This window comes from Macrobrachium nipponense, chromosome 43 (assembly GCF_015104395.2).
Source record: "Macrobrachium nipponense isolate FS-2020 chromosome 43, ASM1510439v2, whole genome shotgun sequence".
Classification (NCBI taxonomy): domain Eukaryota; kingdom Metazoa; phylum Arthropoda; class Malacostraca; order Decapoda; family Palaemonidae; genus Macrobrachium; species Macrobrachium nipponense.
In genome coordinates this window covers 12,437,477-12,460,125 of record NC_061104.1, presented here as the reverse complement: position 1 = coordinate 12,460,125, position 22,649 = coordinate 12,437,477, and the positions used below count along the sequence as shown (strand labels likewise).

Sequence of the window (22,649 nt, the reverse complement as noted above, 5' to 3'; positions counted from 1 at the left end):
TGTATTAATATGCCACATCAAATGCATCCATTAATTTTGGGATAAAATTGTGTTCTTCATTCAGGACATTACAGAAATCAGCAATGCAGTTCTAACTAAACATTCAAAATCTGCAGAAAAAAAATTACTTTTATAATAAAGTTTTATATATAGTACTACTTACAAAGTAATTACATGGGTATAGTTTCCATTCAAATGGCATATCAGATTCAAAATTTCACGAGTAGCACTTCAATATATTTTGCGAAGGGTGGGCTCTGATTCTGTAATTATTTGGTAAGTATATATAAAACTATTTTATCATAAAAATGTCATTTTTACATAAGTAACTTACCAAGTATTTACATAGCTGAATCCCACACTGAGAGGTGGTGGGATAAATACACGTATTCTACTCCGAAATATTAAGTCATGTTATGAATATGATAAAGAAAAGTTACTAGCACTAAAAACAGTGCTTGTCATTCTTCATCCGTTAAAAGAGCCTGCAGTATAAAACTGACTACAACTGGTTGCCACTCAAGTTAGAGATTCCAGAGCTGGACGGAGCTCCTGGAAGCCAAAGATGTCCGTTAAGCCCCAAGGGAGAAAACACGGATCCAGGTCATAGATGGATCCTCGTTCTTCGACAAAAAGTAAAATCAGGATACCGTATCTCTTGTTTTCTAGCTGGGTATGTAAAAGGACTTGAGAGGTCATTGAGAAGATGAGATCCAGGTCTCTGTGCTTAACCAGAGATAAACATAGATTGGTACCTCTTCAAGGAAAACAAGAGATCCTAGATCTTCTCAGAAACAAAGAGGCAATGTCCTAAAACAAGAGACATAAAGAGTCCAAGACACCTGCTTTTGGAAGATGATCAATAAGTCTTGTAGAAGGATGAAGGTGACTTCTGAATCTTGTATTAGCCTTTAAACACGTCCTGAAGACTTTTCGCAAGACAATCCTCCAGACAGTTCAGAGCCTGTCTGGACAAGATCAGACCATCCATGGTGGTTCCTCTGAAGTTAGGTTGTCTGAGAAGACACGGCTTGGAAAACGAGAGATACTAGATCTTCTCAGAAACAAAGAGGCATTCCACAGTAGGTTCAGCAATGTCCTAAAATAAGAGAGAGTCCAAGACACCTGCTTTTGGAAGATGATCAATAAGTCTTGTAGACGGATGAAGGCAATTTCTGAATCTTGTAACCGCCTCTGAACACGTCCTGAAGACTTTTCGCAGGACAATCCTCTGGACAGTCCAGCGCCTGTCTGGGCAAGATCGTACCATCCTTGGTGGTTCCTCTGAACCTAGGTTGTCTGAGAAGACACGGCTTGGAGGACAGATCTTGGAAAGTCCACCAACAACTGTAGCAGGTTCGGGATCTATTACATGTGTCAGAACAGACTAAAAGAGTGGCTAGAAATTGAGCCTGAGGCTGAAGCAAATTCTTCATAGGAGATTATGTAAATTAAAAAAAAGGAATCAAATGCAATGCTGGCTGACTTCTGAGTTAGCTATACATACTTTAAAAAAACTGCATATTACTTGTGTTATAAAACGATCATGAAAGACAAATTAAAGCTTCATTGCATTTCCTATAAAAAAGTGTCTTGCATGAGGAAGCATGCATATAATCTTGAAAAACAACACTAACCTTCCATAAAAATGTTGTTTATTTTCAAATTTGATGTTCCACCTTGGGCAATAAAATTTTGGACAGTCAATTCTGTAATGTTTAAATCATTACCAATGCTCTGATAAACATCATTCATAAGAAATTTCTTGGGAAAGTCTAATATATTCACACCTTTCATCTGCAAAACAACAAAAAAACATTAAATTTAAAACTTTGCTAATGAAAATCGGTTAAAAACCAAAATCAAAGATTATCATCATGGTTTCAAATTCTACACAGCATTTAATCTGATGACAGTTACACAGAAATATGTAATAGAACCTTTTACTTCACTCACAGTTAGAGTATAAATTTTTTTCCAATGCATAAATAGGCAATATTACTTATTTGGGGACCTTTGCTAATATGCTTCCAACAATAAAACAATGGCAACTGAGACTATATTAAAGATTAGCTAACAGCTCTATCATCTTTTATTAGTAGCATGTTTTTTTTATAAAAAAAAAAAAAAACTTCAACCCCAGGCATGCATACTATATAGTGAAAACTATCATACAATGCAGTAAGAACTCACCTCTTTGAACTGCACAATCCCGAGGTTAGCAAAATCTACTGTTACAGACGGCACACTCATAAATCCAGTAATAGTTTGATCACCATTATAAAACAAAATATTACGGTTATTTTCAGGAATATCCTTTACCAACACCTGTTGGAAAAATATTACATTATGTATATAGAGTACATATGTCATGAACATCTATGACCATATACAAGAAATCACCATATATGAACATATACAGAAACCAAGCAAAACTCATGTAAAATACAACAAAACTCACACCCCAGTGCTTTTTTAATATTAATTAATTAAACATTAGGACAATACATAAAAAAACTAAGGAAAAATTCCAAATAAGAGAGTACGCATATAAAATATTTCACTTTGGGCAGTCAAAAGGCTACAGAAACAATAGCTATCTGTTAACTAAGGTTTTAACCCTTAAACGCCGAAGCGGTATTTTAAAAATCGTCTCCTGTATGCCGGCGTCGTTCGCGAGTGAGCGCCGAAGCGGAAAAAATGTTTTTTTTCAAAAAATCACAACGCGCTTAGTTTTCAAGATTAAGAATTCATTTTTGGCTCCTTTTTTTGCCATTGCCTGAAGTTTAGTATGCAACCATCAGAAATGAAAAAAATATCATTATCATATATAAATATTGGGATATATGACAGCGCAAAAAAAATGTCATATATAATTGTATACAAATCGCGCTGTGAGCAAAACGGTTAAAGTTAACAAGTTAATTTTTTTCGTTGTATTGTACACTAAATTGCGATCATTTTGGTATATAACAAATTGTAAAACAATCAAGGCAACACAGAGAAAATATTATCACAAAACGATGCATGAATTTGTAACGTGCTGACGTAAAAATAAGCCGTTTTAAAAAATCCACCATAAATCGAAATATTGTGCTAGAGACTTCCCGTTTGTTGCAAAATGAAGGTAATTGATTGAATATTACTAGACTGTAAGTGTTGTAGCTTACAATTGCAGTTTTCGACCATTTCGGTCGAGTTAAAGTTGACCGAAGGACGAATTTTTTCTATATCGTTATTTATGTGAAAATATTTCAAAACTGATAAAAGCTAAAACCATGGGTTGTTTTTTGTTGTATTCTACATGAAATTTCACACATATTCATATATAAAACTTTATGTCACGGCTAATTTAAAATGGTGCTAACATTACAACAGTCAGACGAAAAAATTTCTAATTTTTTCGGAAGAGTTACCACACGGACGTAAGGAAAAAGTTTATTTCATAAATTCACCATAAATCAAAATATTGTGCTAGAGACTTCCAATTTGTTGCAAAATAAAGGTAAATGATTAAATATTACTAGAATGTAATAGTTTTAGCTTAAAATTGCATTTTTTTTACTATTTTGGTCGAGTCAAAGTTGACCGAAGGTTGAAATTTTGGCCCATATCGTTAATTATATGAAAATATTTCAAAACTGATAAAAGCTACAACCATGGGTTATTTTTAGTTGTATTCTACAAGAAATTGCGCACATTTTCATATATAAAACTTTATGTAACGGCTAATTTAAAATGGTGCAACCATTACGACAATCGGACGAAAAAATCTCTGATTTTTTTCGGAAGAGTTACCGCGCGGATGTAAGGAAAAATTTTTTTTTTCATAAATTCACCATAAATCGAAATATTGTGCTAGAGACTTCCAATTTGTTGTCAAATAAAAGTAAATGATTGAATATTACTAGAATGTAAGAGTTTTAGCTTACAATTGCATTTTTTGACCATTTCAGTCGAGTCAAAGTTGACCGAAGATTGATATTTTGGCAATTATCGTTATTTATATGAAAATATTTCAAAACTGATAAAAGCTACAACCATGGGTTGTTTTTAGTTGTATTGTACATGAAATTGCGCACATTTCCATATGTAAAACTTCATGTAACGGCTAATTTAAAATGGTGCAAACATTACGACAATCGGACGAAAAAATTTCTGATTTTTTCGGAAGAGTTACCACGCGGACATAAGGAAAAAGTTTTTTTTCATAAATTCACCATAAATCAAAATATTGTGCTAGAGACTTCCAATTTGTTGCAAAATGAAGGCAAATGATTGAATATTACTAGAATATAAGAGTTTTAGCTTACAATTGTGTTTTTCGATCATTTCGGTAGACTCAAAGTTGACCGAAGGTTGAAATTTTGGCACTTATCGTTATTTATACGAAAATATTTCAAAACCGATTAAAGCTACAACCATGAGTTGTTTTTCGATGTATTGTACATGAAATTGCACACATTTTCATATATAATACTTCATGTAACGGCTAATATAAAATGGTGCAAAAATTATGTCAATGTGACAAAATAATTTCTGAGATGTGTCGCTGATGCTTTTTAGTGCGAGAAGAAAGAAATTCGCGCTTGCGCGCCTGGGTCACGATTGTAAACAAAACAACGCCTTGATCCGTGAGCTCCCAGGATCCCCCAAGGCGTGTGATTCAAAAGTTTTTGCCTAGTAGGCCTATAACTATTTTTCCGCAAATTTTTTAAAAATCTTTTTTCGTCAACGTACCATACATCCAATCGGCATACGACAGACAATTTTAGTCGACGTTTAATACGTCCAATCAGCGTTAAAGGGTTAATACAATAAGAACTGAGGCTTCTATTCCAAACATTATTTCTGGAAGCAAAATTTTTTTAAACTATTTCTCTTGCTATAAATGTTATCGTTTTTGGTAACTCAACTACCTTTTTGACTTGTTCAATATGTAGAGTATACACGAATCATCCTTTTAATTACATAATAATAATATAACATCCATCATTTTCACAAAAATACATTTCATAATATTGACTCAAGTACTCGACAAATACTGTATTTTCCAGCATCAAAGACACTCTAGTACATCAAAGATAAGCCCCAACAAATATGAGGGAAAAAAAAAAAAAAAAATCAAATCATTAACCCTTAAACGCCAAAGCGGTAAAAAAAAATGTCTCCCGTGTGCCAGAGGTGTTTCAGAGTGAGCGCGGAAGCGGAAAAAATATTTTTTTCAAAAAATCACAGCGCGCTTAGTTTTCAAGATTAAGAGTTCATTTTTGGCTCCTTTTTTTTGTCATTGCCTGAAGTTTAGTATGCAACCATTTGAAATGAAAAAAATTATCATTATCATATATACATAATGCGATATATGATAGCGCAAAAACGAAATTTCATATATAATTGTATTCAAATCGCGCTGTGCGCAAAACGGTTAAAGGTAACAAGTTACTTTTTTTTTGTTGCAATGTACACTAAATTGCAATCATTTTGGTATATAACACATTGTAAAACAATAAAAGCAACACAGAGAAAATATTATCACAAAATAATGCATGAATTCGTAACGCGCGGATGTAAACAAATATTTTTTTCAAAAAATCACCATAAATCTAAATATTGTCCTAGAAACTTCCAATTTCTTTCAGAATGAAGACAAATGATTGAATATTACTATACTGTAAGAATATTAGCTTACAAATGCAGTTTTCGACCATATCTGACGAGTTAAAGTTGACCGAATGTCGAATTTTCTATATATTTTTTTTATATGCAATTATTTCGGAAATAAGAAAAGCAACAACTTTCAAATATTTTTTGTTTTATTTTACATGAAATTGCGCACATTTTCGTATATAAAACTCTATGAAATGCCTAATATAAAACGGAGCAAATATTCCGAGAATGGGACGTACACATTTCGGAGATTTGTGGCAGAGAATCCGCGTGCGGAGGGAAGGAAAGTTTTTTATTTAAATTCACCATAAATTTAAATATTGTGCTAGAGACTTCGAATTTGTTTCAAGATGAAGATAAATGACTGAATATTACTAGACTGTAAGAGTTTTAGCTTACAATTGCGTTTTTTTACCATTTCGGTAGAGTCAAAGTTGACCGAACGTGGTTTTTTTTCTATTTATCGTGATTTATATGCGAATATTTCAAAAATGAGAAAAGCTACAACCTTCAATTATTTTTTGTTATATTCTACATGAAATTGCACACATTTTCATATATAAAACTTTATGTAACGGCTAATTTAAAATGGTGCAAACATTACCACAATCGCACGTATGATTTTTTCGGAAGAGTTACCGTGCGGACGTAAAGAAAATGTTATTTTTTTCATAAATTCACCATAAATCGAAATATTGTGCTAGAGACTTCCAATTAGTTGCAAAATTAAGGTAAATGATTGAATATTACTAAAATATAAGAGTTGTAGCTTACAATTGCGTTTTTCGACCATTTCGGTAGAGTCAAAGTTGACCGAAGGTTGAAATTTTGGCACTTATCGTTATTTATATGAAAATATCTCAAAACTGATAAAAGCTACAATCATGAGTATTATTTTGTTGTGTTCTACATAAAAATGCGCACATTTTCATATATAATACTCCATGTAACGGCTAATTTAAAATGGTAAAAAAATTATGTCAAAGGGACGAAATAATTTCCGAGATGTGTCACAGATACTTTTTAGTGCGGCAAGAAAGAAATTCGCGCTTGCGCGCCTGCGTAACGATTGTAAACAAAACAACACCTTGATCCGTGAACTCCCAGCATCCCCCAAGGCGCGTGATTCAAGAGTTTTCGGCTGGTAGGCCTAAAAGTATTTTTCTGCGAATTTTTAAAAAAAACTTTTGTATGTAGACGTAAAATACGTCCAGTCAGCACCCGAGAGACAAAAAATGTCGACGTAAAATACGTCCATTCGGCGTTTAAGGGTTAAATACGCAATACCATTGCTTTCACTGCTAAAGCATATTATAGCCTTTTTCCATTCATTTAAAAATACTTTGCTTTTTATTTCTTTAATATTTAAAAGGCCTTCTTAAAAGTTTAAGTACATACAAACTATAAAGATTAACAAGTAACAGACACAGTATAAACTGCCCAGCATGTTTCGAGAGAAACTCTTGATCAACAGTGTCTCAGTACAAGCAAATGGATAAGCTACAGCTGGTATAGTATTTCAAGATTTAGACAGTAGGGCAACCCCCGGTTAACAGCATATTCGGTTAATGGCGATCCGGTTTTACAGGGCTTGTCTAGCGCCATAAAATCAGCAATTTATGGCACTATACCGGGCCAAGTTTATGGTTATCGGTGCCATAAGGGGCTGACAATAACCTAACAAGAGGTGCCATTCACCAAAACGTGCCGCCGTAATCGCCATAAATCACAGTTTCAGTTAATGGCGGTTTTCCCTTTACAGCACCCCGCTGAGAACAGAAACAGCCCCCCCCCACATGATAACCAGGCACTGCCTAGTTGATATAGGCTCCAGCACTAATTTGTATCTTAGATAATGGAAAACTAAATACCATAATGGAAACTATTAAAAATGCAAAAACAACATTGTACTGAACCCTTACATTTTGTAAAAACACCACACGAGTATGGCATCCTAACAGAACAAAATAAAAACTAAATAAGGATTAAAATCCACACACAAAAATTTATCTTCAAACAGTTTGCATATGGTTACCATTTATGGAAGTAATACAAAAACATTGATACCAAAAAGTCTGATTGTGAGTCTTGGCAAAGTAAGATTTACCTGTATGGGAATGAATTTGTGATTCCGTACATTTATATGCTTTGCCTGTATGTTACATTTGTTTACTTATTATTTTAACTTAGAACCATTAACACTCACGATTAGCAGGTTAAAATCAGGAGTTCTCATTACTGTCTAGCAATGCCAACCTTCCTCAATAGTTAAGATAAGACAATTAAAAAAAGTAACTTTCAGCCTCTAAGATGCAAAGTAAATTTTTGAGTTATTCCAAAAAAACAATATGCAGCTGCCTCCAATGCCAGAAAATACAGTATGTACACATGGTACTAACCAATTAAGTTTGTGAATGCCTATGGGAAATAAAATTCGTACAGTGGTACCTCGAGATACGAAACGCTCAACTTATGAAAAACTCGAGATACGAAAGCCAATGCGAAAAATTTAACGGCTCTACATACGAAAAGTTTTCAGGATACGAAAGGTTTCTGAAAGTCCGAGATTCGCCCGGATAACAATTTTGAAACTCACGCCGTGCGCCGCCATCTTAGTACTAGTAGACTCGCCACCATCCTCCTGCTCTCCCATTGGTTCCTGATGCTAGTCACCGCCATGAGATCCTTCTCTCCTGTTGGACAGCATCCCTCCCATCATGCATCTTATACGTACGTGGTGGCGTACCTATCTCGGCCTCTTCGTACCAACATCTTTATCGTACGCACGCGGCATTCGTTCGGTCCAACTATTTCGTTTAGCAACGTAAATTTGTTAGTGATTTCGTTGTGCTACTTTATCGTGTTGTGTGAGAACCTAATTAGTATACGTACTTCATAACTTAATTACGTACAGTATAGTCATGGGTCCCAAGAAAGTTGCTGAAGTTCACAGAAAGAAGAGAATGCTTTCTATGGAGACAAAAATGGAGATAATAAAAAAAGTGCTGGCTTGCGGTTGAGTGTGATCGCTAAGGAATACGGCCGAAATCCGTCGACGATAGGCACCATCCTTAAGCAGAAGGAAGCCATCAAAGCAGCTAAACCTTCCAAGGGCGTGACTATTTTGTCCAACAAGAGGAGCCATGTGCATAATGAAATGGAAAGGCTGCTTCTTGTATGGATTGAGGACAAAGAAATCGATGGCAATACGATAACTGAGACGGCAATCTGCCAGAAGGCCAGCGCTACTTTCGGTGATTTGATTGCCCAAGCCTAAGACGACGGCGGAGAGGGGACATCAACGGCAACCCCAGAGTTCAAGGCTTCTCATGGGTGGTTCGAAAAATTCCGTAAACGGACTGGCATCCATTTGGTGGTGAAGAAATTGAAATTACGTAAAGAATAAAAAAGTAAAAAGAAATGTAAAAATCAAAAAAAGGCAAAATAAAATTTATTTTAAGTTTTTTGTAAAGTTAAGTGTTACAGTTTTGTTTATGTGTTTTGTAAAGTTTAGTTTGTTTTTCTGACATTTTTTTATGTGTTTCGTAAAGATAAGTGTACGTATCTGCCGTTTGTCCTCCTCTGTCGCCACTTTCGGAGATAGCCTCACTCGAAAGGTAAGCTTCCACATTTTACGTACAGTATTTCTTGTATACCATGTACACTAATACACTTTATTTACAGGTTATTTTGCATTTTTTTATCAATTTAGGTATTGAATGGTCCAAATTGTTGTAGTATTTCATTGTTTAAAGGTCAATTTAGCTTTATATGAAATTTACTGGGGTGTTTTTGGAGGGCTTGGAACGGATTAGCCATTTTACATGTAAAATGTGGTCCAAGATACGAAAAACTCATGATACGAAGGGCGCCTCGGAACGGATTAATTTCGTATCTCAAGGTACTACTGTATTTAAATGCCACAAAACCTGTAAGGCATAATGAGCAACTACTTTGGATGTCCTGACTTTTAAGATATAATAACATTCACAGTGTTTTTATAAGCTCAGAGTACCAGTATTACTCATCATTACTTAGTTTCTACTGTTTTCTATATTAGAAAACTACACCTACTTCATAGAAAACCAGCAATAACAAGGTGACTGCTATTTCTAAAGACTAATGTTAAAAGCAATAGGCTGCCTTCAACTGGTTAAAGAAATATGCAATTCCAAATTTACTTGAATGGGAAAGGGATAATATTAAGATACGTAATTACATTCAACTTAACCCTTACAGACCAGGATGAATACACATTAACAAAATTAACATACCCAAAGACTCGGCAAACTTTAAACTCAGCAAAAAAAAAAAAACAATAATAAAAAAAACATCAATGGAAAGAGGATATGCAAATATGCATGGAATAAAAAAATAGTTTCTAAAAAAAAAAATGTTCTGTGTCTTCCTTGGGAAGTTTAAAGTAAATATTCCCAAACTTGTGCAGGGATTCTTTCCATGACACAGTCAACCTTCGTTAAACCGAACCCCACTAATCCGGATATTGGATAAGAGACACGTAAGAGGGTCAGCCAATTTAATTAAAATGTATCTTTTCATCCACAACTTGGGACAATTACAGTTCCTCCACTCGTCTTGTACTGTCTTCCTTTTTATTTACCAAATGTAAATATACTTTTCATCTTTATTTTTATTTTTCATATACACTTCTGTACTACGTACTGTACAAAACTAAAAAGCTTCAACTTGTAACCGATTTAACTTGCGACCAATACATACAGTCATTATGACACTATTGTCTGGAAGAGTTGGAAGTACAGTAGCCAACAGTTTTACCTATCTGTTTCCTGACTTCGCTAAAGTACGATGCCTTGGATGTTTTTTGGAAAGATATGACAAAGGTCAACTTCACCAAGACAAAAGCAGAGTTACTTGTGTCTTATGTGGCAAATGACATGAGAGAAAGAGAGAGATTGCCAGTTTCTCTTTGCACCTAAATTCTATCATCATTTTTATCTTTTATACTTCTACAATTCTGGAGGAAGAAATTCATCCTATTCTTCATATAATCAGTAAAATTCACACACTATTAGCAACTATATATTGTATTCAAAGCGCGCACACATTTACAGACAGAATACAAAAAAAAAACCTGATTGGCTGCCTGGTTGCTATGTTGATCTGTTAGCCAATGACAATCCTCTACTTCTGTTTTATCTATAGACATTTTAATCACAAAACAAGACTGCAAACTGTTGACAACGTATATCATATAACAATAAAGAACAACCCTTCCAGTGATCTATATGAAATGTATTTTGTAGTTTTACTTATCATTAAAGTTCACAAGTTGAATTTAAATTATTTTGATAATGTATATTTTTGCATTTAGAAAAATATTTTTTGGTGAAAACAGAATGTGTTAGTGAACATATGGTCTCAATTGTCCTACTACTTTATTATTGATGATCTTAATGATCACACATTTATTTAACAGTATTTTTATATAAAAAATAATAAAGTATAATGTATAAATAACTCATATGAAAAAACATGAAAGGAAAAAAATGCTGTTGTTACAGTAGTGATGTTTGATTATCCAATTATGCTTCATGTCTCAGCCTAGGCATATACATATGTGGCTGAATTCTATCATTTTTATTACGTTTAAAGTCTTCAATTTTCATCTTTTACTATGAGGTTTAATTCAAACATAATAAAAATGAAAAACAAACACTCTAGGGTGCCTCGTTTTCAACACGAAAGTAAAGAGAGAAAGTGTGCGCATGCGTGTGTGTGAGCGTGCTACTAATTGAAACATTTATACTATATATGCATTTACACGGACTAAAAATATATAAAGCACACTACTATATCAATGCATTATATCAATAAAAATTATATAACTATAAAAAAAATGTATGTACAGTAATATAGTACTTTTGCATAATAGTAATCTTATCCTGAAGACCAGGGGACCCATAGATAAAAAAAAAAAAACATAACTAATTAACTAACTGCATCTTAACATGAACAGAAGTGTTTACAACATACCTCAGCATCCTCCAATGCTGAGCTGAGCAACAACAACTCCTTATGAACATTGTCGTGGTCCTGTAAAATCAACTTATCTTTGAATTCAGTTGTCCCTGACACATGTAACCCATGAGGAAAATCAACTGAAGTTGACCACTCCTGAAAAAATATATGAATACATATCAATGTGAGTTTGGTAAATATAGTGCTTAGGTGGGTGTAAGGATTAAAAGCGTAGTCTTTAATTTCTTTAAATAAGTGCCTTCTTCCACCAGAAAGAGGTAATTTTTAATTACCACCTAAGTTTAAAAATTATGTGCTTGCAAACATCAGTCATAGCACCATTCTACCAATTTCTAAAAGCCATTTTCTAAAACATAAGTCCAAGATATTGTACAGTGGCACTCCATTATTTGGCCACTGCTCAAAAGTAGCCTTCAAGTAGTACCAATCCAGCCAGATGTGGGTCAACAAGGGTAAGGGCATTCCCAATACTCTTTCTCTATCCTCTTGCTATCATCATCTTGATCACCCAGTCTCAAGACAAATCCTTCAAATGAAATATTACTCTTAGGTCTGTAAATGTCTAAAAGGTTGATAATTTCATCACCTCTGCGATCAGCCTTAGATCTGGTCCAACAACCAGCCATACATATCTAAAACTTGTTCAATCTCTAAACAATATCTCATGACATCCTGGAGTCCCATAACCAACTATTTCAAAAGATTTCTTCAAATAATACCAAAAATTCTGGGCTGACTTAGTATGAAAAAAGTGTCAATCCACAACACATTATACAGACAAAAGGTAAAGTTTGCAAAAGGCATGAGAGTAAATTAATTGAAGATAGAAATAAAAGTTTTATGTCTGTTTTCCTTTTAATTTCCTCCTGTTCACCTTTAAGGTACCTCTGCAATTTCTGGTAGTGCAAGATGTCACTCCCTAATAAGGGGTTTTATGTCCTGTAAGTGTTTTTGTATCCCAGCCAGAACCCAGATTCTGTTGCCCTTCATTCCCAAAATGATATACAGAGCAGAAATCATAAATTATGAATCCTCTAAAAACTTCCAAGTATACTGTAGCATTAGCTATGACTTCTAGCAGCTCTGGCATTAGCCCAAGTTTCCTAGTCGACACTGTTCATCAATTTGGCATACAATGATGTCATCCTCAGTGCAAAAAATAACAATGGTTCAACTGGAGTGCTGTCTTACGTAAAGCTAAATACCATATGTGCCAGCATATAAGCAACCTTTTAACCTTAAACAAATCTTCCCAAAATGAGGGGTCATCTTGTATAACGAGTATAAAAAGCAAACCTTAAATCCTGCCGAGATTTTTACTGATAGGCTACCATCTGAAGTGTCAATAGTTGCGTCAACAGTTAACTACTGTCACAACTATCTACATCATAAGCAAAACAAATGTAATAATAGTAAAAACCCTAGGTAATTCCAGTGAATCACTAGCGACACAGCTGTCGACACTGTAAACAAAACAATTGTAATTCGGTAATTACCATAATTAGACAGAATGAGCAAGCTCTCACTTTGTTACTAGCTTTATCCAGAGTACTATTATTATAAGACAATAATATTAGACAATTTTGTTACTACTTGTTATACAATGCCCCTTTAACACTGACATATAATTTGACGATATCAAAAGGGCAAATCAGGATAGTCTAACTTCCTTGTTTACGAAACATAAACGTGCTTGTAATTCTCAGTCATGCTCGAGGTATGAGCATTGTTGTTTTCTTAGGGCCAATCTTTCCTTGATAGTACTTTATATCAAAATAAAGGGTATTGTGATATTAATAGTTCCCCAGTTATCCTTAAGACTGAGATTCTTTCCAATAGGAATACATTCTTGATGACCTACTTCCAGAGAGTATTACTCCACCAATAGTGACATCACAGGCATTGAGCCTTTGTAGTGATGTTTATATTTCTCCTAAGGCAATACAAAATAATTTTTCATAATGGTGATCTTTGTTAAACATTTTAAAATCTTGAAGATACTGATTTTACACATTTTTTCGAACAATAATCCCGATAATTATAGATTGAATCAGAATTATTCTTTATATTAACACAAAAAACAAGCCAAGGTATCAGGAATAACTTATCCTTACCAGACAACTTTTTATGTCATTGTTTGCATCTATAAAACCTAACAAAATCCTCATGCTTATCTCAACGTTGTATCACATGCTTATCTCAACATTATATAAGAATTATATGTAATCTTATACAATCACACTTGTTTGTGGAGAATTTGTACAAAATCATGACAAAAAGAAATGTAGCTAAAACATTGTGTAAAGATGTTTTCCATTGTTTGGTAAAAATTTTCACCTAAAAGTTATAAAAAATATATAAAAGCCAAATAGGTTTTTACCTGAGGGCCATCAGCTGTCATAATGAAAGGTAAAAGCCCTTCTGCAGTTTCAACATTTTGCTTTCTCTCTTCAATTTTATTAGCTAGTGTACCCAGGCATTTCTGAAGGGAATAGTCTTCACTTTTACCTGCAAAAAAAAAAAAAAAATTAAAAAAACTAAAATTACTTTAGCAATGCAACATTCCAACCTACAGTTCATAAAATTTCATATAAAATAGTTTTAAACATTAAAAATCCTACTTCTTGTAGAGAAAAAGTCTACACATTATTTATGTTATCTATGGAAATGGTATTCTTTGCCTCTAAACTACTACATTTAATCATGAATGAAATAACGTAACCTCAAATAAGTACTAAATATGTTTATTATTCCAGAAAAATTGTATAGCAACATACAAGCGGAAATCTTAATGGCTTACCTACAAGTGGCTTTAACTTGAGTATATTTGCCTTGTAACCTTCTGAAGCTCCATTTTCATTAATACATATGTATGATACAATGGTTGTATCAACTGACTTTGCAGTCTCCAAACTGTAGACTGATGAACAGTTGGTGTTCACATTAAATGTAAATTGGTATTGTCCAGTGTGGTCAGTCAAAAAAACACCAATATTCCCCTGTCAAAGAAAAACTATGATCAAAACAGGAACAATATTTTGATTCAAATAGCAAAAAAGGAAAAAGAAATCTACACTTATTATTGTGTAGAATAACCATTGTTAACTTTGTTGAGAATGTTTGTGTTCAACGTTGCGCATCGTGCTCGTCTTTTGTTTGTGAGGTTTGTTTATGTTTATGTGGTGAGCGGGAAAGGGGAAGTGATTGGAAACAATGTAGACACTTGTCAGGTTGGGACTGAGAGGTAAATAAACACAGTTTTTTATGTCTGCCTTTGATTTACCCTGCCACACTGGTCTACACAATCAACAACCATACCACCCACAAAGACAAAATACAAACTCTAATAGATCAGACGAATGGCTTTGGCTTTGATAATAGAGTTGAAATTTTACCCCAAAACTTAACAGTTCTTAAAAAATTAAAGAACTGGATAAATGGACTGAGTAACAGATTTTTCATATCTGCAATTGTGAACAACACAATAGCAGCTAATGTCATTATCAATTAATAAGCTACAATATTTAATTTGCTCTACTCTAATGTAATTAACACTATATGAAAACTACAGCTTTTACAAAAGGCCAGCTTCTGAAATCCAGCCCTTACAGCGTTGGGGATTTTGTTGACCAAACAATTTTGACGATTGTAAAAAATTAGTTGATGGTAAAACATAATAATGAAATAATGTGATTCTTGGTTTGAACTTTTCAAGAAAAAATGATTCAGATGTAGTCTCACAAGTAAAAGCTACATCTAAATTAAGCAAAACTATTACGACCAACTGGCCATGGAATGAAATAAAATACAAGCAGTCTCCGGGTTACATCAAGGGTTCCATCCTAAAGTGTGACATAAGGCAGGGACCTATGAGGTCATTCAGCGCTGCAAGGGAAATTGAGAGTAGAATGGCTTGTAAGGTGTAAGACTGAAAAAACTCTTGGAACCATAACAGAATACATACTAATTTACGTAACTATTCGAACACTACTTACATTTTGAGACAAGAAAATCATTACTTCCGAATCAACATTCAACATGCTGACAGAATCTTCTGGAAGCACAGTTTTTGAAGACAAGGACTGCCATAAGAAGAAGCGTTCCCCTGAAAAAAAATCCTTATTCAATCAAGTACTATTAGCACAAGAATTACACAATATGTCTATGGGATTTTTACTGGTACAATAAAATAATTTTAAAACAGGAAAAACTGGTGATTACAAACAAGGTAACTTTAAAGTCCAAGTATACCAGAATCAATCTCTTAACCGAGCTGCCACAATTTATTTATTTTTTCTCATGAACTCAAACATTTGTCTTTGGTTTCTTTCCCTATGACCGTCCACATTATTCAGAATCCTAAATTCTCTTAAAAGACAGAAAAATATGTTTTATAGTAACCATAGGTAACAAGAAAAAAAGGAGATAGGACATGGCATCCTCACCTATAAAACCACAGTATCTCATGTTTGTCAAATGGCCTAACCCTATGTTTTATCAGGTTGGGATTCTACACATTTTATAACATGTACTATATGAAATAAAGTTAAAAGTGCCAAAATAATAGCCTATAAATTATATAAGTACAATCACTTACTTTCCCATACATACAGCTTTGGGCTGCTCCCAATGCTCAAGGTCAGAATCCATTTCCTATTATCATGTTGATTGTAGAAATAAGTCACTTCAAAAGTCTCCTTGTCTGGTAACTCTTGTATTAACTTTAAAGTTTCCATGTCCGAGCTAAACCTATATACCTTTGTTCCTTCCTGTACATTTCAAGAAACAAGTACATAATCACTTAAAAAGCATTACTACTTATACATGAAGAAAATATAAAAACCAAAAAAATTAAACATTACAATGATAATCATGAAGTTCTTTTCATAATGCTTTTTCTTTCCATGAGAATTGTTACAACCCTTTCCATGAGAATTGTTACAACCGAGAAGAAATTGTACTTCCACACTTAAGTTTCATTATACATTAAAATACTGAATTTCGAATTCCTTTGTGTAATGAATTTCATGAAAAAAATTTTAAGTCAAAAACATCCTAATCTTGTGGACAAGTCAGCAAAATTAATATCAAGATTCACATAAAGATCCATGTGTTTTGTTCCTAAATGACATCTAACATCAAAAATGCAAAACTTATATGTTAGTTAACATACTTTTTTGCTGTTGTTGATTCTAGCTTTTATTTATTATAGTTTAAAAAAATCAATGCTAATTTAATTTGTCATAAAACTTTATTCAAAGTCAGTATGTAATGGTACAGTTATGCTCTAAAGTAATGTGAAATGATTGTACAGAATTGTTCAAAATTCACGAACTGGCAACCTATTTGATTGTTTTTATGCCTCAATGCTAAAAAAACATTGCAAATTGTAAATAAGTATGTAACTACAATATGCATCCACCGATATCAACAGGTGAGTGGAGCCGGTGTAATGCAACCATTAGTGGAGGTGCCCCACAAAAACCACCTAGTGCAACGTAGGTCTACAATGAGTAGCAACAATGAAACTATCTTGAAACCACTTATTTTATGTTTTTTCAAGGAATACTTGGATTTTCATAAAAATAAAATAATTTAAGTTATACTATTTACTAACCACTTCAAATACTATGGCTTACTAGCAACTATTCACCTATGCAATTTATGCACTTATTTTCTTGTTAAAGCAAAGATTTTAGTCCTAGCCCTAGGTACAGTAGAGACCCGGTTCACGACCGTATTAGTACTCGACATAATCGGATTTCGCCACTAAATTTCCAATAAACTTTGTATCTGTTTTCAACCAAAAAACCAGTTTCCGACCCCCGACCATATGATGTTTGTAAACAAAACTGTTTCCGGCCGCCACTAGTTGGAGTCATCCAGTGCTACCAAATGTAGCATAATTTCATGTTTTTTAGCATAATTTCATGTTTTTTAGCATAATTTGACCCAAGAATTGGAGCTTAGCATAATTTCTTTCACACTTAGGGTTCTAGTACAATTTTAGAAACTATTTTCACTAATATTTTAAATAAAATGCAGAAAATTCCTCAATTTCATACACAGCTATAGTGAAATTGCCTCAAAAGCAGCACTAACAAATGAGTTAATTGCTAAGTTTGAACCCAACTAAGGAATGTTAAATTTTGTGAATATAAATAAATACCCACAGTGGCATGACAAACGATCAGTAAAGTGTTAATAATGTTTTTTCTTCATGAGTAAAGAATTACTTTTTTTCCTTTTTTAAGTTTATTTTTTTCAGTAGTTATCAAAATTTTAATTATGTCTGAAGTGATTTTCACACAATTTTCAAGTATTTATTCATTGTGTATGTGATCTGTTAAAGAAAAATAGTGTTTCAGTGGCATGATAATGATCAAGTAATAAGTACGTATGTTTTTCTTCTTGAGTAGAGACTGGTTTGTTTGTTTACCTTTTTTTTTTTAGTTTTAATTTTTCAGTAAATATCAGTAAATAACAAAATGTTATATTTGAAGTAATTTTCACACATTTTCAAGTATTTATTAATTGTTTATGTGACCTGTTAAAGAAAAATGGTTCTGCGTGGCATGATAATGATGCAGTAATAAGTAAAATTTGTTGTTTTTCTTCACATTTGTATGTGTGATCTTCACACATATGTCAAATAGTATAATAGTGATTGCATATCAAATAGTGTACTAGTGATTGCGTATGTGATCTATTAAAGAAAAATGGTGTTTTATTACGAGTTTCCTAACATGTAAAGATAATCAAATTATTAGTTGTAATATTGTCTGTTCGTCACTTTGTATCATTTCACCTAATATATAAATGTTTTGAATTTCCATTACATCGTTGTTTTAGCTCAATTAATAGCATAATTCTGGCACAAAATTGCACCATATTTGGCATAAATTCTTGCTTGGACCGACTAGCATAATTTAGCAAAACGGTTGGTAACACTGGTGACGCCACTGATGATTACAAACATTCAAACATGTGTCGTGTCTTGTACACCTTGCGCGCATTTCATTTGCTTTTTCGGTGGTATCAACTCTATACGCAGTTACCTTTTGATTCATCATGGGTCCCAACATTACTACTGGCTATCTATTTAAACCTTTTGCTAATTTAATCTCTGAAATGGAAAAAGTTTACATGGCATCTCGCGTTTTCCTTCTTCAAAATGTTTCCATCATTTCCAACTCCAAAATAAACCTTAAGTTTCGTCTATCCTCTCCTCTGCATGAAAGTGATGAGTGAAAAAAAGATTTAATCAAGCACCCTTGCTTGATTTTTTTTCAAGCGTAGACATATTCTAAACCCATGCTCACACTTGAGGCGCGCGTTTCAGTAGCAAATGCAATACATATTTAAGTGTTAGGTTTGGAGTGAAGGCAATGTTACGTACGTAGGTTACATGTGCGGTTCGGTAGCGAATGCAATCTTGAAGCTTTGTTAAGCTTGCCGGTAAAGAAGAAGTTAGTCATAGCTTATATCAGAGAAGCCACTATGCCATATTAAGTGCGTAGTAATTAAGAAAAATCTTTTATGTCGTACTGTAATACGTCAATGTTTACGTGTAAGATTTATTAGTGAAACCAGTTACATACGTAACATGTTCGGTTCGGTAGCAACGCAATCTAAGCTTTTTAAGCGTGCCGGTAAAGAAGAGGTTACGGTATACATTAATTATAGAAATTAAGTAGATTCTTTTATGTCTACTGTAAAAATACGTCATTATTTACCTGTGAGATTTGGTAGTGAAACCACTGTCACATACATAACGTGTGCCGTTCGGTAGCGAACGCAATCTTAATCTTTGTTAAGCTTGCTGGTAAAGAGGAGGTTAGCCTTAGCTTAATCAGAGAAGCCGCTATGGTATAGAATAATTATAGAAATTAAGACGATTCTTTTATGGCTACTGTAAAATGACGTCAATGTTTACGTATGAGGTCTGGTAGTGACACAGTTTACATATGCAACGCGTGCGCGGTAACGAACGCAATCTATGCTTGGTTTATAAAAAAAAAAAAGGTTAGCTTGATATTAAACTCAAGAGATGCTGGTACGTAATGGTATAGTAATTAAAGACATTAAGAAGATTCTTTTACTTATACGTACGTATATATGTACCATGCAGTACCATAATAATTGTCAAAGTCCAATAAGCTTGAAACCAGCCCTGATATTGGACAATTTGCCGTAAAAGACGCACCTTTTTTATAAGGACATTTATGAAACAAAATCGTTAGTATCATAACATTACATTTACTGAAAGATAATTTTCAAGCAATTTTGTATACAGGATTGCAGTCGACTCCGTAAAAAATTTACCATAAATTAATATCGAATGTAAACGATATGGTTTGTTTACTACCATAGTCCTGATATAAACCACCAGGGCTGCGCTATGCTTTGTTTACATGCAGACTTACTGTAGGCAAATTTTTGCAAGTTTTTGATAAATATATATTGGGTTTAATTTTAATAGTTTATTAATTTACTGTAATAATTAGACTTGCTTTTCAATCTTTTTATTATGTTAGCAACACGTTTTATGCCTACCCACTACACTACGTTCTACTTACTATTTACCTAGGTAGCCTATGGCGCTTGGTCAACAATCGGTTGGATGCAGGCTAGTTTTCTTTTATACTGTATATTATACATTTAAAATTATAAATGCACGTTTAACATGATATTTATTTAACTTTTAACTTATTTAGTTGTAATTTACATGTAATGTATTGTATAAAAAGGCAAGGTTAGGGTAATAACTGATGGTCAAGAACGGATTAATCCATTTTTAGTTATTTCTTATGGGAAAACTTGATTCAGTTCTCGAAATAATCGAATTTCGACGCTCCTTCTGAAACGAATTATCGTCGAGAACCGATGCTCTACTGTATTAGACTTCTTTACTTACTTACTATAAATGCATTACACTTAGCATTCACATCTCTATATTAAAAATTTCTGGCCAGAAAGCATATAAAGTTATCAAAACATTCTTATTCTTGCACTTAAAATTACCGTATGAATCAATAAATTACATATACAAATGGGAACAGAAGGACTTTTAAAATAATATTTTCAGCTGGTTAAAAAACTTTTGTAGGCCTTGATGTTAACACTAATAGATATTGCAATTAACAGCCATCTTCTCCATATAATTAAAAGCATCATCTTTTATTCCTAGAAGAATAGGTAATCTCTACAAATAAATTCTTTAATAATATTAACAGATTACATCTCAGAAGTTTTGGATTATTTTTTAGCCCTAAAATCATCCTGCAACATACAGGCAGTGAACACAACCTAAAACTTCAAAATTTTATGACTGTTTAGTTTATTAGGTCTACTGTTATCATACTGCAGAAGGAGTTAAAACTGACCAGCCCAAGGAGCATGGTAAGTGTACTGTCATTGACGGCACCACTAACCTTATCACACCATGCTCTGAGCTTAAAAAAAAACAAAGAAAAAAAAAGTTCAAATCACACGGGTTACAAATTATACCCATGCATAAAAGGGATCATACTTACATAATCATAAGGAAAATAGTGCTACCTGTGAATTTGCAAACTTGTCAACATAGTATAAGACACTGGAAATAAAAAGTTAACACTACTTGGCAACTTTACTTTGAGTCTGAGATTTTGGATGATACAAAAATAATCCTGTCACCTCAGATTTGAGCATAGCTGTACTATTTTAAATGAATGGAATTAGGTCTCACCCTTCAGTAAGGTTCTTACAACCTCACAAGATTTGTCAAATCGTCTGATTAGATCTGCATCTTTCCTCATTTTGTTGATGAATTGGTACCTTGTGCTTTGATGATTTTTTCATTTCATTTATACATGGAGTCCTGCACAAAACATTCCTACTGGAAGCTTGCACTGATTTTGCTATTCCCAAACAAGGTAATTGCTCCAGTCCACTCAACCACAGCCTAACTGCATAACTCTTATTGTTGGTCATGTCTACAAATGATACTCCACAGTTTGTTCTCTTATTTACTTTTTTCTTCTTGTCTACCATTGACCTCCAGTATAATGTAATGGAAAGGAATTGAATATAAAATTTAGGCCAAAGGCCAAGTGCTGGGATCTAGAGGTCACTCGGCACTGACAGGAAACAAAATTGCAGTTACACTATGAAACAATTCTTAGGAGAGTGGAAAGTAAAACAGAAGAAAAAGAATATGAACAGAAGTACTGTAAAAGGAATAAATTGGGTTACAGCTAAGGGCCAAAGGGACATTAAAAAGAACCTTAAACAATCCCTACAGTGCACTGCATGAGGTAGACAGATTTTCTACCCTGCTATGGGAACCTACAGTGTACCACCTCTTACATCCATATTTCAACTGATGAAAAAGCACTCAAAATCCCTTCTGAAAATCTCCCTTCTAAAAGTAACCCTTCTTCACTATTAATTGATCTTCCACATTTGTAAGAATAGGGATCCCACAAACAAAAATTTAAATATCTACCAGACACAGGTATACATATTCTAACTAAAACTTTAATGTTTACCAGACACACAGTTATAGTGCATATTCTATCTTTTCTCTTCATTTGATAGATTTTAAAAAATGTATAATTAAACATCTTTACTTCCAACTAGAAGCTGGCAGACAGCATACCTTAAATCTATGCTCCTCCATACTTGAAAAAAAAAAAAATGTTTCTTGCACAAATATGTTGAGCTTACCATAGATTTCAAGGCTAAAACTAGATAATAACTGGTTCCATCAGCAAAACCAGTGATATCAGACACTTCATCAGCTTTTAATGGCATCGAGTCCATAACATCAAAATAGTTTCCTAGTAGCATATACAACCTGTCAAAAAAAATGTTAAAAGTTTAGTAAATTAATCCTCTCCCTCACAATCATGCCCAAATATCATTTAAAAAATTACATAAAAAGTCACCATAAATCATTGTGTCAGATCTTCCCTTTG

At 33.4% G+C, this 22,649-nt stretch overlaps 1 protein-coding gene across 1 annotated transcript in view; it reads right to left on the bottom strand.

The window, feature by feature from the left end:
* The window catches only part of LOC135213793 (uncharacterized), a 293,734-nt gene that overhangs the window by 171,302 nt on the left and 99,783 nt on the right, over positions 1-22,649 (bottom strand). The window contains exons 7-14 of the mRNA XM_064247921.1: positions 22,399-22,528; positions 16,286-16,457; positions 15,684-15,793; positions 14,489-14,687; positions 14,069-14,196; positions 11,683-11,823; positions 2,194-2,328; positions 1,638-1,797 (exon numbers count right to left, since the gene is read on the bottom strand). Coding sequence (XP_064103991.1) covers positions 1,638-1,797; positions 2,194-2,328; positions 11,683-11,823; positions 14,069-14,196; positions 14,489-14,687; positions 15,684-15,793; positions 16,286-16,457; positions 22,399-22,528 — 1,175 coding nt within the window. The remainder of the gene's footprint in view (positions 1-1,637; positions 1,798-2,193; positions 2,329-11,682; positions 11,824-14,068; positions 14,197-14,488; positions 14,688-15,683; positions 15,794-16,285; positions 16,458-22,398; positions 22,529-22,649) is intronic.